This window comes from Marmota flaviventris, chromosome 7 (assembly GCF_047511675.1).
Source record: "Marmota flaviventris isolate mMarFla1 chromosome 7, mMarFla1.hap1, whole genome shotgun sequence".
Lineage (NCBI taxonomy): Eukaryota > Metazoa > Chordata > Mammalia > Rodentia > Sciuridae > Marmota > Marmota flaviventris.
In genome coordinates, this window is record NC_092504.1 from 34,369,154 (window position 1) to 34,392,113 (window position 22,960).

At 35.4% G+C, this 22,960-nt stretch overlaps 1 protein-coding gene across 1 annotated transcript in view; it reads left to right on the top strand.

Annotated features, from left to right (window-relative positions):
• Positions 1-3,793: 3,793 nt before the first annotated feature.
• Grxcr1 (glutaredoxin and cysteine rich domain containing 1) overlaps positions 3,794-22,960 on the top strand; it is a 107,422-nt gene continuing 88,255 nt past the window's right edge. Inside the window, exon 1 of the mRNA XM_027945308.3 lies at positions 3,794-4,177. Coding sequence (XP_027801109.2) covers positions 3,794-4,177 — 384 coding nt within the window. The remainder of the gene's footprint in view (positions 4,178-22,960) is intronic.

Below are 22,960 nucleotides of genomic sequence, written 5' to 3' on the forward strand. Positions count from 1 at the left end.
TATTTGAAGAAGGGGTGTTTATGATTAATAGTATTTTAAAAAGTTTTCCTAGTCTGATTAATACACATTCTATCCTCTCTAGAGCTTCTGGAGTCTATAATTTGTTATTGTAAACAAATAGATGGCCATTGATATCAAACTTATGAATTCTTGAAATATTTCTGGGTTGGTAATATGACTTACAGGTTTTTTGTTTCATATTTCAAAGCATTACATTAACTAAAGTTTAGGTTAGGAAGGAAAACTCTTGCTGGTATTGTCTTCTTTGTAAAACAACTTTGTAAAACAGAAATCATATTTGTCTTCATCTGCTGCTGCTTTTTAGTTCTTTGAGAAAATCTATTGGCTTTCTGCCTTAGGACCTTTGCATATACTACTGCATATAAGGAACTATCCCAAAGTACTCCTGCCCACCTCTTAAATATTCATGTTCAATGTCTTCTAATTTTGGTAGATCCCAGTATAATATCTCCTCTTTAGAGAGGTCTACTATGTCTATTTGGTCTAAAGTAGGTTCCCTTCTCTTATAATTTCTCATTGATTCTACACTTGATTTTTGCAAATCTTGTAACAATTCTTATTGCATCTTTATTTCTGTACTGTATGTTTTCTATCTACCTGTAAAGCAAGGATCATGTCTATTGTATTCACCTACATAGACTAGACTTGGCAACTGTTTGACATTTAGTAGGTGTTTGACAACATTTTTAAATGAGTAAATGCAAGAATACACCTGAAGGAAGAAAGGGAAATTCTTAGTGATGGAAGTAAACAAAGCTGGCAAAGGGATTGAAATGTAAAGAACATCGATGTTGTGAAAAGGTGACAAAACCAGTAGCAAAAAGCAACTATGACACTGAGTGACTGGGAACACATTTTAAACAGAACAAGGATGGAGAGTGTTGAGAATAGTCCTGATATCATATATTGGATGTGATGAGAAATTTGTTTATTTCATGAATTTATAATATTCTAAAGAAGTCTACATGCATTTGAAATATAACAAGTTAACTTAAGCTATTTTGCTTAAGCATCATATCACCAATGGAAAGTGTGGGCTGTAATTTTATTATATTTACTGTACTGTCTTGTTATGTTTTATCCTTGAGTGGTGATCAGTAGATATTTGTGGAATACTCATTGCTTGAATGAATGAAAAATTGCAAAAATTTTCCACCAAGGAGAACAGCTTAATTTTATTTTAGCTTAAGATAAGTGTGTGAATTATAATCATTAAGGGTATGTTATGTGTCAGGCATGTAGTTTTTAGCTAATATTTCCTTGTACTTGTGGCAGGATATTTTTTAGTTTACTGGACTTTCAGTTTATTCTTAGAAAGGAGATAACTCAAAGGAGTATCATCATTTAAAATATGTAACCATACACACACACACATATATGTATATACACACACATAGACTTTTCACATATATTTTTAAAATATTCTAAATTTCTAATGACTCTAACAAATTCTTTCTATCCTGCAAATATGTCTTTAGACTAAGATCTTATATAGTCTTTGTTTGGCTCTAATCAGGCTAAAAAGAGTTATTTTCAGTTGGAGTACACGTAGTTATGTGCACAATATCACAGACACATTGAGTGACTATAATTGAGTGATGATATATTCCAGATATTTTGCAAGCAACTTTCTGAGGTAGATGTTGCTATCTTTCTATGTGAAAATTCCCAAGAAGGCATTTGAACCTAAGTTCCTTTGAGTCCAAAACATTACTCATGCTATCACACACTGTCTCCAATTCAAAGCACTAAGAATAAAAAGCTCAGAAGATTAAAGGGAGAGCTTGGGAAAAAATTAATTGAAACACAGAATTTTGATTTTTTTTCTTGGTTAGGCTAATAGGCATGCCCTCCCCAATTGTTACTGTGTATTCTGAAAGATCTGGAGATGTGGACATAAAATGGCTTTATTTTTTTCTTGTACCACAATGAGTATATACAAGAGAATTAGTACTTGTTGTAATACAGTGGGTATATGCAAGATAACTATTTCCTATTGTGACAAGGAAAAAATAATGCAATTTTATTTCCAAATGTTCAGATTTCTCAGAAGATACTGTAGGGGTTGGGAAAAGCATGCATATCAATCTAATTAAATTAAATTCATGCTTTCAGAAATAGCATATAGGAAAGGTCTCAATATATAATGTTGAATGATAAAGCCAGATATTAAATAAATGTAGATTGTATATATGAGAGCATTTTAATCAGATTCAGTTGTGATCACTGCTCTAACAGACACACCCTAAATTTTAATCTCCATTGCTTAACACAATAAAGGCTAATTTTCTTTTTTTTTTTTTTTTGCTCAAGACATAATCACATGCAGAGTGGTAGTGTTTATGAGTTTCTCTGTGACTCTGACAAGCTCAGTATGTGGTTTCAACGGTTCTCTGAGGTCATAGGACGAAAATATGGGAAAGGAAGAGAAACAGCACCAGTAGGACTCTCCCTATCTTAAATGCTTTGGTCTATAAATGACACTTCACTTTTGTTAATATCTCATAGACAAAAGCTAGGCACTGGTTCCCTCTCCTTAAATGCAAGAGGCTGAGCAATGCAGTTCTGTAAGCATCAGGAGCATGTCTGTCACTCACACTGGAAGAAAATACACAAAATTATCAATATCTCTAGTGAGGTATTCATGATTTTCATTTTCAACTTTGTGCTATAGAGTATTTTCTAAGAATATGAAATTCACAATTAGATAAAAACTACAAATATTAAAATTGGCAGTGCTATGGGCTTGTTGGCTGCTGATCCTTTCATACCAGGTGCAGATGGCTTGGCGCCCTCACTGTGTAACACATTTCAATGTGCCTTTATAACTTAAGAGATTCAACAAAGTGATAAGAACATACACTGAGCCTGACCCTGAGGCCCCTTCTCTTCTCTATGCATGGATGGTTTGGAGGTAGTATCTATCATTGCCGATCACTTGGATTGCTTTGGCTGATCTGGCTGGCTTGAGGGATTTTCCATTCTTCCCTTACTGCTCCATGTTTTTTTTTTTCCAAAAGCTTTCCTCTAGCAGAGAACAACACTTTCAACTAGCAGAAGTAGAAGCACGACTAACCCCAATTTATCTCTTTTCACAGCCTATTATAAAGATTTCTTGAGCAACATAGAAATATAGTTTGAAAATTCATCTTATACAGTGTAGATGAAGTCACTGGTTATTTAATAAGCATTAATATCGCTAGCTCTATGCAATCATGGTACAGATTCACTGCCCTTCTCAAAGATCACCTGCTGAAAGTGAAAAAAGAAATTAGCATTGGGAGAAGATGATGACACCTCCTATTCCCCACCTTGGATTCCACTTTTTATCTCTGACTTTTACTCTTTGGACATTAAACTTTAGAATTTTTTCTGCAGCTAAGATTTTTTTTTCAACACTTACCATGGGCTTCAAAGTTTGTCCTTCATTTCCTTTCCTTAAATTTACTTTCTGTTTTATTGCATGCCACTTCCTTGCACTTGTCCTGTTAAGGAGTCCACCATGGTCATTTAATATTTAAAGGCCAGGATCATTTTGCAGGTTTTAGTTTAAAGGTAACCATAGCACACACACACACACACACACACACACATTTATTATTAAGAGCAGAGATGCCCTGTATGTTCTTGGGACTCTTCTTTCCTTTCAGTGTTAGTTTTGTAGGAGTGCTGCTGTCACTAGGTTTCAGCTCTGACATTGCTGTGGCAATGAACTAGTGCATTAACAATGGGTTCAAAATGATGTAAACTGTTCATGTGGGTGGAGGCGACCATGCTGAAAAGGGAGATGAAGCCAGAAAGTGACAGGCCACGGAGAGTCCGGTTTCGGATCGCATCATCTCACAGTGGACGAGTTCTGAAGGAGGTTTATGATGATGGACAACCATCTGGCTCTCTGGATTCTGAATGTGCCAGTATTTGTGGGATAGATGGACTAAGTGATTCTGATGGACAGCAAAATGGCCACATTGGATCTGAAGGCGACGAGCAAGAGAATGATCAGGATAACTTGCTGGTGCTGGCAAGGGCTGCCAGTGAGAAGGGTTTTGGTACAAGAAGAGTCAACATTTTAAGCAAAAATGGCACAGTGAGAGGCGTCAAATACAAAGTGAGTGCTGGCCAAGCTCTATTTAACAATTTGACCAAAGTATTACAGGTAAGTCATGACACTTTCCTCCTCCTGAGCTTTGTTCCTAACTGGCCCTCTGAACACCTCTCAGCTCTGCAGTTTAAAGCAAGCCTCTCTTATTCATGACTCCTCCTTACTTCACAAGACACTCCCCATGTAAGACATTGTCTCAACAGCCACTGATTAAAAACAGGGTCATTATTCTTGGCAAACCAGACTGACTTCTCAAAGCCATGTTTCTAACATGCATATGAGCTTTTCTTCCAGTGTAAGGACTAAAACTGCATCTCTACTTCTCAGGCAAGAAAGGAGACAGACTCTAGAGTTCAAAACATTTCATAAAGCTTAGAAATTGGTTTCTTCCTGGTTTATGATTCTTAAATCATCAGGGTACCATTTGCCATCAGCTGTGATGAAAATGTTGACTGCTTGGATTCAGTGGGAATGTCACAAAGATGTAAAGGCTGTGACTTCTTCCCATTCCAGAGGAAATTGCAGGTTTTATCTGAGGTCCATTTCTTTGTTATTTGCCTATCATAACTCTGGAGCAGAATTTGAAAATTCTATTCCTCTATGAGTGTATGGACTAAAATTCTGACTTTATAGCCAAAAAAATGGTCCTTAAAATGTGGTCCACCCCCTCCAACTAACACAGGGATGTATCATTCAGATCCTAATGTCATTGACAATGATCTAATGATAAGTGCTTTAACCTGCCTAGGAGCATTGGAAAAATATTTTTTTCTTAATAACAGACATAATTACTTCAGCAATAGAATTTATAATCACTAACATTAAGGTAGCAAACCAATAATCTTCATTGCAATTCTGTATTATATGATTCTCAGTATTTGAATGAAACAATCTCTTGTGATAAATTATTCAATGCCTCTACATTATAGAGATGCAGGAGTGGTTGGGGGAAAGAATTTCAATAAAAGATACTCATATATGTTTTATTTCAAAGGAAGTATTTGAAAAGATCAAATCATCAAGATTTAAAAGCAAATTTAAGTTTTAATGAAAGGAAAAAAGCAGTTAAGACTAAAGGGTTTTTTTTTTTTTAATAAAATTTACCCATGAAGGATTTTATAGAAGTGGTAGGTATGGGGACAACAATCAGAAACTGATGACTCTTTTATTAGGTTGGGGATGATCTTATAGAGACTTCTAGACATGTGATTGTTAAGAGAATATCAGTGGAATGAGCTTAATCTAAAGTAAAAATTGTTACTGTCAATGTGTAAACTAAGAATCTTTGTACAATCGAGTTTTAAAATGTTTGCATTCATTGCAATTAATTTAGTTCTTTATTATTTGAGTTGCTTTATGATTTGGAGGGTTGTTTATAAAACTGTTTTACCACTTTTAGTGCTTTAATTTGAATTTGTGTATTCAACTCTCCCCACAAATTATGATTTGTGAATAAACATCTTAAGTCTTCAAAACCTGCAAGAGAAAAAAACCCTAATCTTCTCCCTATGCATTTACCTTGATAGTGCTATAAATTAACAAATAAGAAATGAAGGAAATTTTAAAGTCAAAATTCTAATATTAGATTAGATTAGAGTATTACACATTTTCTATTCATAATTCTGTCACCATTTTATGAGAACAAATCCAAGGAAACTTTTTCTAACAATTTAACATAATTCCACTTACCTATGGCTTTAAAAGGGTAGCAATGGTTACATGCAGAGGTCCCTCAAAGTCTTTGATATTTGATCAGTTTTTTTTTCTTATATGTGATCCTTCTTTCTTAATAATGTGGGTAAATCAGCCAGCATGTTATAGGTAATCACAGATTTTGGTTATTGTCTTTACTTTCATCACCCACCACTACCACCACCACCACCATCATCAAGTGAATGTTCTCTGATCTCTCTAGGACAAAAAATAAATTAATTGGGGTTGCCAGTGGCATTATTCGAAGGGCTCTATTCAGACAATTGTCTGTGTGAACAGCATGTTTTGACTTGTACGATATAACCTACACAATTAAGTAGAGAGCCAATTTGAATGTTTGCCACTTGCTAAGGGATTTACATGTAATAAGGGGCTAATCCTTGTCCTAGGCATTTGTCTTAGGATGACTGAGTAGTTTTCCACAGACATCTTATTATGCAGCAGTAATAGCTGAAGCTACCATTCAATTATTCCCATACACACTACCAGTTACAACTCTTTCTTTGGATCTCTTTATATTTTCCATATCCCTTGCAAAATAACCACCACACTTGACCTCATGTAACTGTAACTTAACAGTTTCCCTCCAGGAAGAAAATGTGAGCAGTTGGTATCTTGGATGTCTGGTTAGGGATTCAATGGATGGCTAATTTTATTGAAAAGGAACTGTGATTGACAAAAGAGTCAGACTTTTCTTCCGTTTTTAAGGTATAATGTCTTAAAGCACTCCACTAGAAACTTGAGAGGAAACAACATAAATAAAATCTTTCAAAGACCCTGAAAATCACTTTTCTTCCTTGTTGTTAGTTTCCCACTCTGTAATTCCTATTTCATAAAATACTGGCATGTGCCTTGCAAAAAAAAATTCAACTGTGCAGACAATAATCATCAAAATGATTTGTTTTAAAGTGTTTGTACTTTTCAGCATACTTAATTATAAAACTGTATATAAAAAGGAGCTAGTTTCTGTTTTGTCAGTTAATTTACTCTACAGAATCTTGAGTAAGTGAGGATGCACAATATTAGTTGAGGTCATTAAGGGTAGCAATGGAACCAGGAGGCAAACATAATGGTCACCTGACTGCTCAAGTGAAATTTGTGGAGGGCAGTTTGTTGGTGAGTCACTCAGGGCTTCCAGCTTGTCTCGATTATAACTCTTCAGATGTGGTTGAATTTTCCATTTCTCCCAGATATATCATGAATACAAAGCCCGGGAAAGGCTAATTTGGAAATATGAAAACCTAGAATCTATTTGTGATCTGGAAATATGCATTTATTAGAGACTTTTTAGGTTGTTCTTACATATACTACAGTTTGAAAATTATTGATCTAAAGCATAAAAGGAAAATCCAACCAGTTTTCTAGAGTAAAACAAAAATTTCTAAATATTCCTTATGTCTTTAATTTTTAATAAGGAAAATGAAGAAAATATGTATTGATCTGATTTGTTCTTTGGATAAGGTTAGATCACTAGAAGAACCTTTTCTGAGCCAAAGATGACAGTCATGTTTCCTATTAATATCCTATTTTATCAATTAGTTGATTTGGGAACAGGTCCAGAAATTTTACCAATAGACTCTAATATAAGTTCTGTGTTTTAGTACTTTTGAAGAAATTTTACTCTTAGGATGTTTCTATCTGGATAGATTTTTACACTTGATTACCAGAAAATTTTAGAAAAAAAGTTATTTTGTCCTTAAAATCAGTCTCTTGTTACCTCATGCAAAACAAATTAGAAAACCATTGTACAGTTCAAAAAGATCTCATTACCCAGTTTGCATGATTGAATGTGAGATGCACCTTGCTCTTAGATTCCTAATATTTCTTAGGGTGGCTCAATGATGCAGATAATTAAGGTCATTTATTTTTGTTATATTATTTTTATAGGATTAAATTTTGAATAGTAATCTTTTCTTGACCTTATCATTAAACTATATGGGTAGTCTGTTCGAATCTTCTACTGTAATTTCCACAATTTTAATTTTCTCACTTCCAAATTTAAAATTACTGTATTAGAGATAAATAAATCCAAAGAAGGAAAATAATTATAACACATACTATATTTTTGGCAGGTCCTTTCTAGAACTTAGACATACATCTTCTGTCTGTGTGTATACATGCATATGTCTGGCTAGTGTAGTTGCATGTATAAACATTCTTTCAAGATAAATAAAATAATAACATGTTTGCCAAACAATTTGCATTTTGCATGGGCTTTCACATACATTATTTTACCTAATTGTATCCAAAATTTTGTGAAATAAATAGCAAAATTATTATAATGCCCATTTTTTGATAACTATCAGAAATAAAAGCTACTAATTCAAGAACTCTAATTTTGGATACTTTGACACTTTAAAAAACATAACAAATGCAAAATGTCTCACATTTGCTGTTTTAAATGTTATCATGACAAATATGAATATTTATCTGACTACATCATGTTATGATAAAATCTGGTATTCTTAAACTTCAACATTTGGTTGGCATGTTTTAAAATATATCATTTGTTTCACATTTGATCTTCAGCTGGCAAAGTTTTTTCAGAAGATATACAAGTTTTTAAATAGTATTTTTAAAAATTTATCAGAAGCCATTATTTCTCTTCATCATTTTGTTAGATCATCATGAGGTTAGTTGGCACTGGAAGAGGATGAGTTGGCTACTTAAAGCAGTACTGTTGCTCAGCCTTGTCCACTGACTCAGCATAGATGATATTAACAGAAGTTTCTGGCAGTATTTATTATCCATCTCTGATTCACCAAAGCTAGCTCTTGTAATTGAATAATATTCCAGTGAGAAGAAGGTGACTCTTTGGATCACTCTATAAAAACAACAACAATAATATTAAGCCTCAACTAGGTACTTCCTGGATGCCAGGCACTGTTCACATTATTATGTGCATTGACTCATTTATTCCTCACAGCAACCAAGAGGTAGTATTATTATTAATAAATTATTTATAATTAGAACTTCTTCTCTGTGTAAATATTAAATTGTAGAATTTCAAATATCATTTACCAGAGAAATTCTTAGATGATTTTTTTTTTTGTCAAAATGAAAATATTGTCTTTTGAGCTTTCAGAAACTCTAAAATTTTTGGTACAATTAGAAATGGCCCAAAAAGTCACACTAAGAAATCAGGTGACTTGTTATCCAAAAATTAGGAAAGAAAGAATGCCAAAGACATGTTAACACTACTAATAAATTATTTATACCAAAAAAGAATTATAAACTGACAGACCTTAACAGTCCTGTTATCCTCTTCCATACACCAGCCTTTTGCAACTCTTGATCACAGCATTAATCATGGATGCTGAGTAGGATATAAGCAAATGTCTTTGTTGTTGTTGTTGTTGTTAGTGAACTTGGTGAAATTCGCCTAGTGGTTATTTCCCTTTGTTCTATTCCTTTTGCATTTAGAGATTCCTATATGGGGAAGGGCTAGAGTTTTCATGGTGAATTGTTGCCATCTGGCTCCATTCCATTCCTCAGTGTTTCTTCAATCATTTTTTAAACAATCATTTATTGCATCTTTACTATGGAGCAGACACTGTTAGGTAATGTGAGAAATAAATTCCATTTCTGCCTTTTGCAGAAATATTCAGGAGTATGTTGTAAATGGCTGTAGAAATCAACTTCTGAAAAGAATTTAGATATGAACTTGACTTTGCTTTCCATCTTGACTTTGTTTTTCCATCTGTTTTCTTGTTGATGTAACAGACTCTGCTACTCATTCTTTATTTCTCCACTGTTTTAAATTTTCTCTTGTAGTTTTTTCTTTTCTTAGTCCATCATTTAATTGAATTTTTTCTTAAGCTTTCTCTTGCTTTTTTCCTAACTTAGTTCTATCTCAAACATCAGGGACTGAAGGGAAATCTGTAGTATTAATGACTCTTATCTTGATCCTATCAGTCTCTAGAAGTCTAAAACAGTGATTTACTCTGAGCACTGACTTGCTCAAGTTCTATGAAAACCTTTTCTCTTTAGCTCAATGAATATCTAAATTGGATATCTTTCATTCTTCCTTATCTATCAGAGTTTGGTATCATCATGGTATTTTAATTTGTGCAACCTTGGTTTTAATTGCTGGAGTTTAAGCTTATGAAACTGAACTCTAACTTCAGAATGACATGCTGAACAAACCCATGGATTCCACCAGCTGACTTGCAACCACCTAATGAAATCTTATGGGCAGCCTGTGGTTACCACATAATTAGGAAATTAACACCTGGTATTTTCAAACTTTATTTAATTAAAGAACAGCTTTATTAAGACATACTTCATATATCATTCAATTTTTCCATTTAAAGTATAAAATCCAGTGGTTTTTAATCTTTATAGAATTATGTAACCCTCATCACAAATCAATTTGAGAACATTTTAATCATTCAACAAAGAAACTCCATAACCATTTCTAGTCATTTCCCATGTCTTCCTTCTCCCCTCTTATCCTCTTCTTACAAACTCCCCCAGGTCTGACACAATCACTTATGTACTTTCTGTCTCCATTTATTTGCCTATTTTGGCCATTTAAAAGATAATCTCCCTATATAACTATAATTATATATTCATTTATCAATATTTCTCTATCCTCCCATCCCTGCTAATTACTCATGTGTTCTCATAACTGTGTTCTACTCTCTCCTTCTAGGAGATCAATTATTTATATTTCACATAGGAATGGCGTCATGTGGTATTTGTCTTTCCCTGCTTTTTAAAATTTCATTTAATATTCTTCAGGTTCATCTATGTCATTGTGAATGACAAGATTTATTTCTTCATTTGGCTGAATAGTATTCCATTGTGCACAGATCCCACATTTTCTTTATCCATTCATCCACTGATAGAAACTTAGGTTGAGTCCATGTTCTGGTTATTATGAATAGTGTTGTAATAAACATAGTAATGTAGATATCTCCCTGCCTGGAGAATGTCCTATATGCATTAGTTGAGAAGAATGTGTACCTGTACCCATTGGATGAAAAGTTCTGTATTGTCTGGAAGTTTCATTTGGTGTACAGTGTAGATTAACTCTTATGTTTTCTTGTTGAATTTCTGTCTGAATGATCTGTTCATTTCTGAAAATAGTGTGATGAAGTCTTCTACCACTATTATGTTACAATCTTCCTTAATCTGTGAACATTCATTTTATATTATTAGGTGCTCAAATATTGTATTCATATATATTTTTACAGTGGTCAGAGCCTCTGTTTGAATTGACCACTTTATAGTTATATTGATCTTCTTTGTCTCTTTTTACAGTTTTTGTCTTTAAGCCCATATTTTTCTGATATAAGTATAGCTATTGCTGCTATCTTTTGGTTTCCATTTGCATGGAATATCTTTTTCCATTCCTTTACTTCCAGTCTATGTATGTCCTTACAGGTACACAGTAGGAGGTTAGGTCTTGTATTTTAATCTATTTAGCCACTCTTTGTCTTTTGAATGGAGAATTTAATCCACTTATATTTAAGGGAATTATTGTCAGATAATAACTTTTTGTTCATTGTTTTCTGGCTGTTTGTATGATCTCTTTCTTACTCTCTTTGTGATTAAGTGATTTTTTTCCCTAGCAGCATGTTTTCATTCATTATCTATTTCTTTTTAGTGTATCTATTATAGGATTTTGGTTTGTGGTTATTATGAGGCTTACAAGCTGGGTATTTTAAGCCAATAACAACTTTGATTAAAAAAAAAGAACCAACATGCTTTTATTACACTGCTTCCTACACATTTTGAATTCTAATGTCATAATTTACAACTTTTAATATTGTATATCCTTTAACAAATGATTATTTTTATTATTTTCAGTAGTTTTTCCTTTTAACCTTCATAATAGATTATAAGTGATTTACATACCACTATTACAATATTATAGGACTCTGAAAATAGATTATAAGTGATTTACATACCACTATTACAATATTATAGGACTCTGAAGTTTGAGCACTTACTTTAATTGGTGGGTTTTACACTTATGGGTGATTTCAAGTTACCCATCACCAACTTTTCTTTCAGCTTGAGAAACTCCATATAGATATTTTTATGAGCTAGGGCTGGTGGTGAAGAACTCCCACAGTTTTTGTTTTTCTGACAAAGTCTTTATCTTTCATTTAATTCTGCATGGCAGCTTTTCCGGGTATAATATTCTTAGTTGACATATTTTTGTTTTTTCCTTCAGCACTTTGATTATATTCTTTTGCTCCCTCTTGACCCGTAAGGTTTCTGCTGAGAAATCTGCTGGCTAGGGCATATTGAATTTTCTCATATATTATTTGCCTCTTTTATTTTCTTCTTTTTAAAAATATTTTATTTTTTAGTTGTAGTTGAACACAATACCTTTATTTATTTGTTTATTTATATGTGGTGCTGAGGATCAAACCCAGGGCCTTGCACGTGCTAGGCGAGTGCTCTACTGCTGAGCCACAACCCCAGCCCTGCCTCTTTTCTCTTGCTGCTTTCACTACCAGCTCTTGATCTTTGGCAGTTTGATTATGATAAGATTTCTGGTGGACTAGTTATTATTGGTGTCTTTTTATTTTCCTGCACTTGGGTTTTGTATTTTCTCTAGGTTTGGAAAGTTTCTGTTATTATTTCTTTAACTAAGCTTCCTTCTTCTTCTTCTCTATTCTTTTTTGAATTCTAATGACTTGTATGTTTGCTCTTTGGATGCTATCCCATGAATCCCATGATCTTTCTTCATTCCTTTTTATTCTTTTTTTTTTCTTTTTCCCTTCTGATTGGATACTTTCACATGTTTGGGGTTGCAACCAGCCGGCCCATCCAGAATCCCAGGCTAGACTAACTAGTAAAGGTCTGTCACCACCAAAGAACACCTGCAAATGCTGGACGGGGTCAGCATCTCATCAAATGTGCAGGCATCAACATAAGGACACAAGAATCATGAAAACTCAGAGGAACATGATACCACCAAAAGAATCTAATGAAGCTTCAGAGATGGACCCAGAAGAAAAGGAGATTTATGAAATGACAGACAAAGAATTCAGAATAATCCTCCTAAAGAAGTTCAGAGAATTACAAGAAATTACAGATAGAAAATTAAATGAATTTGGGGAAACAATTCGTGCACGGCATGAGACATTTGACAAAGAAATAGAAATTAGAAAATTCCAAATAAAAATCCTAGAGATAAGGAATACAATAACTGAACTGACAAATTCAACAGCAGGTTTCAACAGCAGACTTAATAAAGCTGAAGAAAGAATCAATGAACTTGAAGACTCTACGTTTGTTTCCAAACTTTAAAAAAAAAAAACAACAACAACAAACTTAACAGCAGGACAAGACAAACCTCCTTTCAGTAGCTTGTGCATGCTGACAGAGTTTGATATTTTCTCTGAAACTCAGTATTTTAATTTTGCATAAAATTAATATAGGCATTTCATAGTTTATAAATGAATATACTATATAAATATATCAGTTCCTCAATCATTATTGCCTAAAAGGGATTTATAAAATCTTGAACTGAATAAAATGTCATGTGTAAATTTTTAAAGGAATTCTATTTACATGCACAAACATACTCAACTAAGGTTTGAGAACTCTTTTGTCAATTTTATTTTTTTATAATTCATTATCTCACACAATTGCTGATAAATGATTTTCTTGATTCCTCTCTTGTGGTTTTATACATTGACACACCTTTGCTAAGATCATCTGTAAACATAATGTGCTTCTACAACCTTTGACATAGTCTTGGCTTCATAACTTCCTTTGGATGATGAGATGATAATAGATATGGCACAAACAGAGGCTTGAAGTGAACATGCATGGTTAGACATGCCCCCTTTTACTCCTTCATTAGCAGGAAAAAGATATGCCATGGGAGGCCGACTCATTCCAGAAGCATGAAAGACAAAGAATAGACCTATATCCAAATGACAGTTTGAAGCTAAGTCTCACAGAGCTCAGCACAGGTCAGCCAACTGCTAACCTATCTTCAGACTCATGAGTGAGCAATAAATGCTTAATGTTTTATTTTGTTCAGTTTGGGTAGTTTGCTAAGTAGCAGAAGCAAACTAACTGCATACTCCAAGATACTGAATAGCTTGCTCCAAGTTATGTAGATAGCAAGAGCACAAAACATACTTTAATGATAATTATTGGTGTATTTGACTTCAGAGATTGGTCCACTCATTCATTGTATGCCTAAATCTTTTCTTCAATGTCTCTGTCAAGGTCTTACCTAGGCTTTGGTGGGGATTTCTCAAGGCAAAAGATTGGACAGGAAAAAATTAAGTCTTCTCACTGTCTTGTGGATAGTGAATGTACTGGAACTGATCATACCAGCATAAAGACCATTTGTTATCCATATCTATTAATATAGTTTAAGATTAAATTAATATTTTTGGTGACTACCTCATGCTAAAGCGATGTTGGTTTGTAACTTATTTGAATATCTTTTCTTGGTGATATGGTTCATGAGTCAAAACTTACATAAAACACCTATTTTTTATTTCATATAATTGTTTTGTAATTTTATTTTCTCTATTTATGTATAGGACTCTACTTTGGGACAAAATTAATTTTATTGTGTAATCCAGGTTGTTTCAATCTTTTGGGATTCCCATCTTGTGCATACCTGTGTCTTAGTACATTATTGAGTCAATGGAACACAGTTTTTATTATGGCAAATTACTAATGTGGAAAAATAAATACTAGGTGAGTAAAAATAAATTAAAGAAAATTAAAATTTTTAATGAAGAGACAAATGATTTTTAGTAACTACTAGAAATCCACACATTTAAACTAATTGTTTTAGGTAAAGAGAAGAAAGATGATTGATGTGAAAATCGTTGTGACACACTGTATCAGCCTTAGAGGACTCTGCTGATTTCCCCTTTTCTTTAAGTATGACTCTTATATATTACATACACATACCATGCCAGAAACTTTGTTCAGAATGGGAATCATTTGTCCTAAAGGCTCATGCACCCTTGATATGATTTGAATGTGTCCCCTGCAGTTCTTGTACTGAATACCTAATCCCTTACATGGCAGTGTTAGGAGATGTGGCCTAATCAGTGTTTTTGAATCATGGGGACGGAGCTCTCCTGAATGGACTAATTCCTTTCTCATGGGATGGGTTAGCAATTACAGGATTCAGCCTGCTTTCCTCTTACATGCATGTGAATTCTTTTCCCTTACATCTTCCACCATGTAATGAAGCAGAACAAGGACCTCACATGATACAGCCATATGGCCACCTAATCTTGGACTATTCAGTCTCCAGAAATATATGATTAAATAAACTCATTTCCTTTATGAAGTACCCATTTTCAAGTATTCTGTTATAGCAACAGACAATGGAATAAGATAAAAAAGTAAAAGATACTACGAAAAGGGGCTATTGCTATACAAACAAACATCTGAAAATGGAAAAGTGGTTTTGGAACTGGGTAGTGGGTAAAGGATGGAAGAGTTTTTAAGTGAATGCTAGAAAAAGCCTAGAAAGTCATGAATGAAACTTTTAACAGCAATTCTGGTGAGGGCTCTGAAGAAGGAAAAAGACTAAAAAAGTCTGGAACCACTTAATTGGTCATAATCAGAAAACAGATGAAATATGAACAGTTAAGGCCATTTTGATAAGGTCTTAGATGGAAATGAAATATATGTTATTGGAACTGGCATAAAGTTCATCCATGTAAAGTTTCAAAGAGCTTATGTGACCTGCGCCCTTGCCTGAGGGCTTCATGGGAAGCAGAGCTTAAGAGTGATAAAGTAGGACACTTGGCGGAATAATTTCTAATTAGCAAAGTCCTTAAAGAACTGTGTGGTTCCTTTTTACTCCATACAGTGAGATAAGAGAGTAAATGAATTATTTTAAGGCATGATTTATAATTAAAAGGGAAGCAGAAAGTAAAATTTGGAAAATTCACAGCCTGTCCATATGAAGAATGAAAATAGTATTCAAGAGAACAAAACAAGTCTAAGGCTGAAAATAATGTCACTAAAGAGAGAAACATGAATAGAAGTAGGTGATAACCATCAAGACAATGGGAAATGGCCCAGAAGGTATTCAGAGATCTTCCAGGCTGCCCCTCCCATTATATCCCCAGTGCTCTTGCAGGGTAGAGTACTTTCAGAGTACTCTCCATATAGTCACTACTGCTCAGGGACCTCAGGATTCTGTTTCCTGAATCTAGATGTAGCAGTGGTTGGTCCCAGCCATGGCTCAAGCAGCCACAGATGTGGCTTGGGCTGTCACTCTGGAGGGTGCAAACTGAAGTTTTGGCAGTATCCATGTGGTACTGATTCTGCAGACATACAGAATGCAAAAGCTAGAGAGACATAATTTCCTCCCTGTAAATTTCTAAGGATATTATATAATAACTGTAGGCCTAGCTGCCATAGAGATTTCTACCAGGGAAATGCCTAGTAGAACCATGGGAGTGGGGTCCTTCCTTAAGACTCTAGAACTAAAGATACAGGCATGATTCAATTCCCACCTTGGAATGCTATAGATATGCTAATCTAGTAGAGCGGAGGCAGGAACTGAGCCCAGCAAAGCCCAGGTATGTGACTGCCCCCATGTTCCCAGGAAGCATCACATGGAACAAAAGATTAAGCTCCAGCTGTAAGACTTAAGGTTTGCCCTTGGGTTTTGGACTTAATCGGGTCTGTTACTCTTTTATACCTGTCACCCCTTTTCAGAACGGGAGTGTCAGTCTTCTATCTGTTCCACCGTTGTATCTTGGAAGTAGACAATTTGACTTGATTTTGTAAGCTTGCAGCTGGAAGGAATTTGCCTGAGTCTCAGATGAGACTTTGGACTTTTGAATTGATGCTGGAATGAGTTAGGAATTTAGGATTATTGAAATGGAATGAATGTTTTGTGCAGTGTAAGAAAGACAAGAGCTTGGGGGTTCAGGGGAGCAATGCTTTGGTTAGCATATCATCCAAAAGTTTATGTGTTAAAATCTTAATTCCTCAATGTGGGTGTCTGGGCACATGCATCCTAGTGGGAGGAATTTTCATGATGAGGTTGTAGCCCTCATGAATGGATTAATGTCTTTCTCTTGGGAAGAGTTATCTATCCCAGGAGTCTGATTACCTTGATTTTCTTGTGCTTATATGCCCTCTCTCTCCTTCTAACTTCTACCATGTTATGAAACATCATGAAGCTCTCATCAAATTTAGCTGTCCACTCCCGAACTTCTTGGCCTCTAGAACTATGAACCTAAATAAATTTATTTTCATTGTAAACTATCCTGTCTTAGGTATTCTGTTATAGCTATAGAATTCAGACTAAGACAATCCTAATTTCTATAATCTGAGGGTGATAACTATTATTTCTAGGGAACACACAACTTGTTCTCATGGTAAGAACAAGGTTGAGTCATTTGAATCAATACTCAAATGGTGGTGGTTGTGGGTTCTAGAATCATGGAGTTTTGTTTGTAATACAAAGAAAGAAGTAGAAGAATTTGGGCTAAAGTAGTACTACATGAGTACTTATTAACAGGTGTAGTAATATAGAAGTGCATATTTTTAAAATCAAAGAAGTATTGGAACATCTATTGCAAGGATATCATATACAAACCAATCTTCCTTTATTGAGGATAATGCATTTCTAATTAAACTAAATAATATAAATTTGGGACACAACATTATAGATTTCCTTGATTAATTTTCAAGTTTCAGGTCTCTTTCTCTAATTTGGAATATATGAATATATGCATGCATTTGGAATATACATGTGTTTGTGTGTATGTGTGTGTGTGTGTGTGTGTGTGTATCTTTACATTTTTCTTCTTCTGAGTTAGTGCTTCCATCAGCATACTTTAAGGCCAGTGCTTTAATGCCTCAGTTACTCAGTTACAAGTTGATGCCATCAGGAGTGTGTGTATATTTCTATGAAGGAGTTTTGGGGAGGAAATTATACTCTCAAAGAAATGATTTGGTGGTGGAAGCTCTTGAGAACTGAAACAGACTCCTTGAAAGCTGTGCTGGAGATCAGGTAGCTGCCTACTTGATAAAAGTCCTTTCCTTTCCCCTTCTTTCTATTAAAATTTAAAGATTTAAAGTGGTTGTTGGCTCCTATTTTTGAGAGATGAACCACAAATTCTTTATTAGTTATCATTGGCAATCTTTTCCTCACTCACAGTGAAACAGCAATATATGCAAACTTATATGGGATCAGAGAAATTAGCGATAGTCCTGGGATTCACCTGTGGCACTGCCCCTAAGCCACATAATGCTGCACTCAGGCTTCAGAAAGCTTTCAGGGCCTTCTCCCAGGATGCCCAACTCTTGATTCTTCCAACTCTTGAACTCCCAGCTTCATTGCCTTTATGTCCAGGCTTTTGAAAACTGTCAATAATTCCCAGGAACAAGATAAAACCCAAGGTTTTAGGAATCAAAGCTCTGCTTTGAAAGAAAATAAAATATCACTATTCTCTAGTAGTATCTTAAATGATTAATGTGCTCACGTTCCCTCCATTAATGAGTAAGAACACTCTTCTCTGGATGGAGATGACCTGGTTTCAGATGGAGCCTACTCTTTCCTAGTGTCTCTTCCAGGAAAACATACGTCTGTGAACTTCAGTTTCTTCATTGGTAAAGGGTAGATAATGATAGTGACTATTTCCTATCAAATAAATGAGCTATCATGTGCTAAGCATTTTGCTGAATGATTGGCACGTTCTATGTACTCAATAATTCCTATTATTCTTATTATCTGTCTCCCACACACATTGTGAATCAGGTACTACTAAGCCCTCTGCTGGACCATGAGGATGCAAAGATGAATAAAGCATGATCTCTGTCCTCAGGGAATCTAAGTTGTTCTTATGAAATACACAAACACGTAGTTAATGTAAAATATGAAAAGTACTCAGGAACTTATTGGGGGATAGAGGCAGGACATCTGACCCAATTCTGTGACTCTTACAGAGATCTTGTTGCCCTCTTATAGCAGCTGATGGATATAAGGCTGTGTGAGAAGTCTGGGCACTCCTTAAAAGGCTTTATGGTACTGAAGGCTTTCTTGGCAGAACTCACTTCCCTTTGGTAAATCTCTGCTGTTGCCTCTAATCTTGGCAGAGCTCCTGCCACACAAACCTCTTTTGTGTGGCCAATTTCCTCTGTTTGAGATCCTGTCTTGGCTCTGGCCCCTACCTGGGTCTTTGTCTTGTATTACTGAGTTTTCACCTCCCATGTCTACTTGGCCAAATGTGTGCCAGCCTGGCTGTGCTACACTTGGCTTCATATCTGTGAGCTCAGCCAGACGCCCACGTGCCTTGTGTCTGAGTATTCCTCTGGAACACGAATCACCCTTGGGGTAGAGGCTGACTCAGTCTCTTTGTCAGTGATAACCTGGGTTGGTTTTTAATGCCTTTTCATAACAATCCAGGGAGTTAATTGTATTCTGTGGGATGTGTTCTGCTACAAACCACAGAGGGTATTGCTAGAGATGGCTTAAAATACACAGGGATGCCTTATATTATGTATGAAGGCATTCAATAGAGGCAGATGCTGAGGTTATTTGGTGGCTTGATAAGCTGATAAAGAACAGCTTATCAAGAACAGGCTTTTCCTGCTGTTCTGCTCCATCATCCTTGGCTTGTTCGTGATACCTTTTGGGAATTCAAATAGCTGCAACAACTTAAAGCCAGCCCAGAGTCAAAAATCGAAAGAGAGAGGTGGCAAAAGTGAATAGTCATTGTAAATGTAATCTTTATGTCTGAAAGGCAAACAAAATTTCAGAAACTTCCCAGATGCATTCATTTACATTATACAGCTTACATTTCACATGGCCATTCTTTTCATGTTTTCTTTTAATTTTTAAGATGATGTATTATAATTTTACATAATAGTGGAAATCATTATGCCTTATTCATGCATACATATAACATAGTTTGATCAAACTCTTTCCCTAGTACCTGTCCTTTCCCATTCCTCCTCCACCCCCTGATCCATTTTCTCTACTGATTTCCTTTCTATTATTACTATTATTATTTTAATTAGTGTATTCAAAGTACTATGGTTTGAATATGAGGTATCCCCCCCCAAAGCTCCTATATTAATGCAGGGATATTCAGAGATGAAATGATTAGATTTCAAGAGCTGTTACATACGCAGTCTATCCTAATTCGAATGGGTGGTAACTGTAGGGAGGTGGGGTATGACTGGAAGAGGTGGATCCCTGGGGACATGCCCTGGCAGGGTGCTCTTTGTTTCCTGACCTCACAAATGGGGAGGGGGAAATATATATATATATATGAAAATATATATATTGTTTTCATAGTAGGAGGTTAGGAAAGTGAGTTTTCTGGACTATCTCTGTAGTAGAAGATAGCATGGGAGCATGGGTTGGAAACAACTTTTGAGTAAACAAGAAATAGTCTCAGTCACAGTCTTATTCAAGAACTTGAAACTGACTGAATTTTTCTTTTAGTTTATGTAGCTTACTTTGGCTCATACTGCTTGAATTACAGAAGTCTTTCAATAATAACCTTATTTTACAATCTGTGTACATGTTTTTTGCCTGCACTTCCTTTTTTTACCTTTTAATTTCTTAAAAAATAATCTCAGTACACATTTCTTTTGATATCTACTTACCATCGATATTTTCCCAAGGACAAAGTTTTTGTTTTTACCAGACCAGTTTAATGATTTTAATAGTACTGTGATAGTAGGAGCAAATGTGACTCCATTTTGTTTTATGACTCCATCCTGTAAAACAACCATGCCAAGTAGAAGAGTCATGACTGGGGCAAGATGTTCTTTTCCTTTTGCTATAGAAACCTTTAAGAACACAAAACTACCTAATGGGGTATTGTTTCTGTAACTAGGGTAACGGGGCTCTGTTTCTGTAACTGGGGTGACTAGGCTAACTGTGATTGATTAGGCTTCCCTCTGCTTGACTGCACTGTCCCGCTTCTGTAACCTGGGTTGCTTGCATTGGCTAGACCCCCTGAACATCCCTTTTGCGGTTTTCAGGCTTATAAGGAGTGCCCTTGCAATTGTTCAGGGCTGATCAGGGGAACAGCTTTATGTTCTGGTCAGCTGCCACTGGTGTGCTTCAATAAAGGCTTGATTCGATTATACGTGAGTGGTCTGGAAGTCAGTTTATGAAACCCTGGGATGAAGCTTTAACTATAACAGTACAAGTGCAGAAACTTCAAATGACATTAAGACAGGTAAATAATGTTCTGTTAACGAACAACATTAAAGTGTTAGTACATTAGGTATCTGTTTGTCTATAGTTATCTATAGTCCTCTGTTCTATCTAGTTTAGTTGGGTAATTTTTAAAAGGTGCATGCTATGTTTGATCTAACTAGAGCAACCTAAAATAGAAAGGAACTTCCCCTAAATTGTGCACATCTATATTTTTCCACCTGCTTACCTACATTAAATTTTAAAAAAATACAAAGCATGACAACTACATGGTCACAGTTCTCATCCCTTAATTCCTCCTTTTTCTTCTTGCCTCAGAAGCCAGTCACCTAAGGAGCTCTGTAGCTAGTGGCTTGGAACCCATTTCACGTTTGACAACAGTGGTAGAAAGCTCTCTGCCTGCAGAGCAGGACAGACCTGTGCTCAGAAAGCCTTTGAAGCAATGGCATTTCAGTTTCCCTGATCCTCCTAGTCATAAACAAGCTGGTTTTTATTTTTGAATTATTTATTTATTTTTCCTTAAAAAATTTAATTTGTTATATATGACAGAAGAATGCATTACAATTCATAAAAAAGATTATTAGTATAAAAGCAAGGTTTTTTGACTACTAACCTACATGTCACAGAAATGATCTCAGCTTCCTCTTTTTTAGCATTGTTTCTTTAATCCTCATAGCAAATTTGCAAGGTGCAGATGAGCTCATCTTACATGATGTAGACTGACAACATGTCCAGATAATTTAAAGGACAATGAAAAGACATCTATTCTCCAATATTTTGACCTTCATTTTGATCTGAAAATATATCTGTTATATTTCTGTTTCCTTATGCCAGAACTCTCCTTTGTCTTGAGTTTCTTAGAAGTAGAACCTAAGATTCTATGTATGTGAAAAGTGATTTCTTAAGACAGCAATCTCAGAAGAGAGGGAGCAAGGGAAGCAGGTTAGGGCAGGGAAGAGAGTTAGGCAAGTTAGTGATTTTTGGCTAGGGACCAGCTTCAGTCCACAAGTTCAGGAATACAATCTGCTGTATTGATTGGTCTCACTTTCAGGCTTGGGATGCCATTGTACATACCTGTGTCAGTCTGTCATTAGCCTCTGGCTGTGAGCTTTTAGTAGCCAATGTTCACAGTAGCTGAAGAGTGGCTTGGCCAGCAGTGTGAAAAGAGTCTGGGGGCATCTACTACTGTCCGCCTTTCGAACTATCAGACTTCTTTGCTTCCATTCATTAAATAAATACAACCAGACACAGCTTTGCAAGAGTTAGTGGGAGAATTAGTGGGATAGATTATAGCTCCTAAGCTTCTATTGGTCTTGAAGTGATAACCAGTATTTATTTTCTCCTTCTTTTACTATCCATTTTAGACTCTTGCTTTCAGTTAGCACATCTACTCACTATAGTGGCTTAAATGTTTCGGTGACCCATCTTGTCAGTCCCTACAGAATGAGCTCTGGTCACTATGCCCTAATCAGGTAGTGGGGGCTGAAATTGTCCATTTGCATCTAAACCCATGCAAGTTCCAAGACAGGCCAAGCATATATCTGCCTGAACCTTATCTAGAGCAGTAGTTCTGCCTCCTCATGACAATCAGGGTCAGTTACTTTTGCCAGTATAGAACTTCTTTTTATGCCAGCTAGTTAAATGTTGTATGAACTTCAAGTATCCAGATGTCAACTGTAGCTTAGTGGAAGTTTAGTGGAACTCACTGTGTTATTTGGAAAAAAAAGAGCTCCCTTCTGGATTCAAGGACTTACACTAAAAATGTCTGATGTTGCAAGGATATAAAGCACAATTCCTCAGGGAGGTGACCTGGGGGTGATGGAGAATAGGACCATTCCTACATCTTTCCATTGGATCACGAATTCTAGCTATTGGCAATATAGCACCTTGTGATAACTACTGGTTTAGATATAAGTAGCATCTTAAAGAATGATGCCATCTTCCCCCAGAGTGTCACCTTCCAAGAAAATGCATCAACT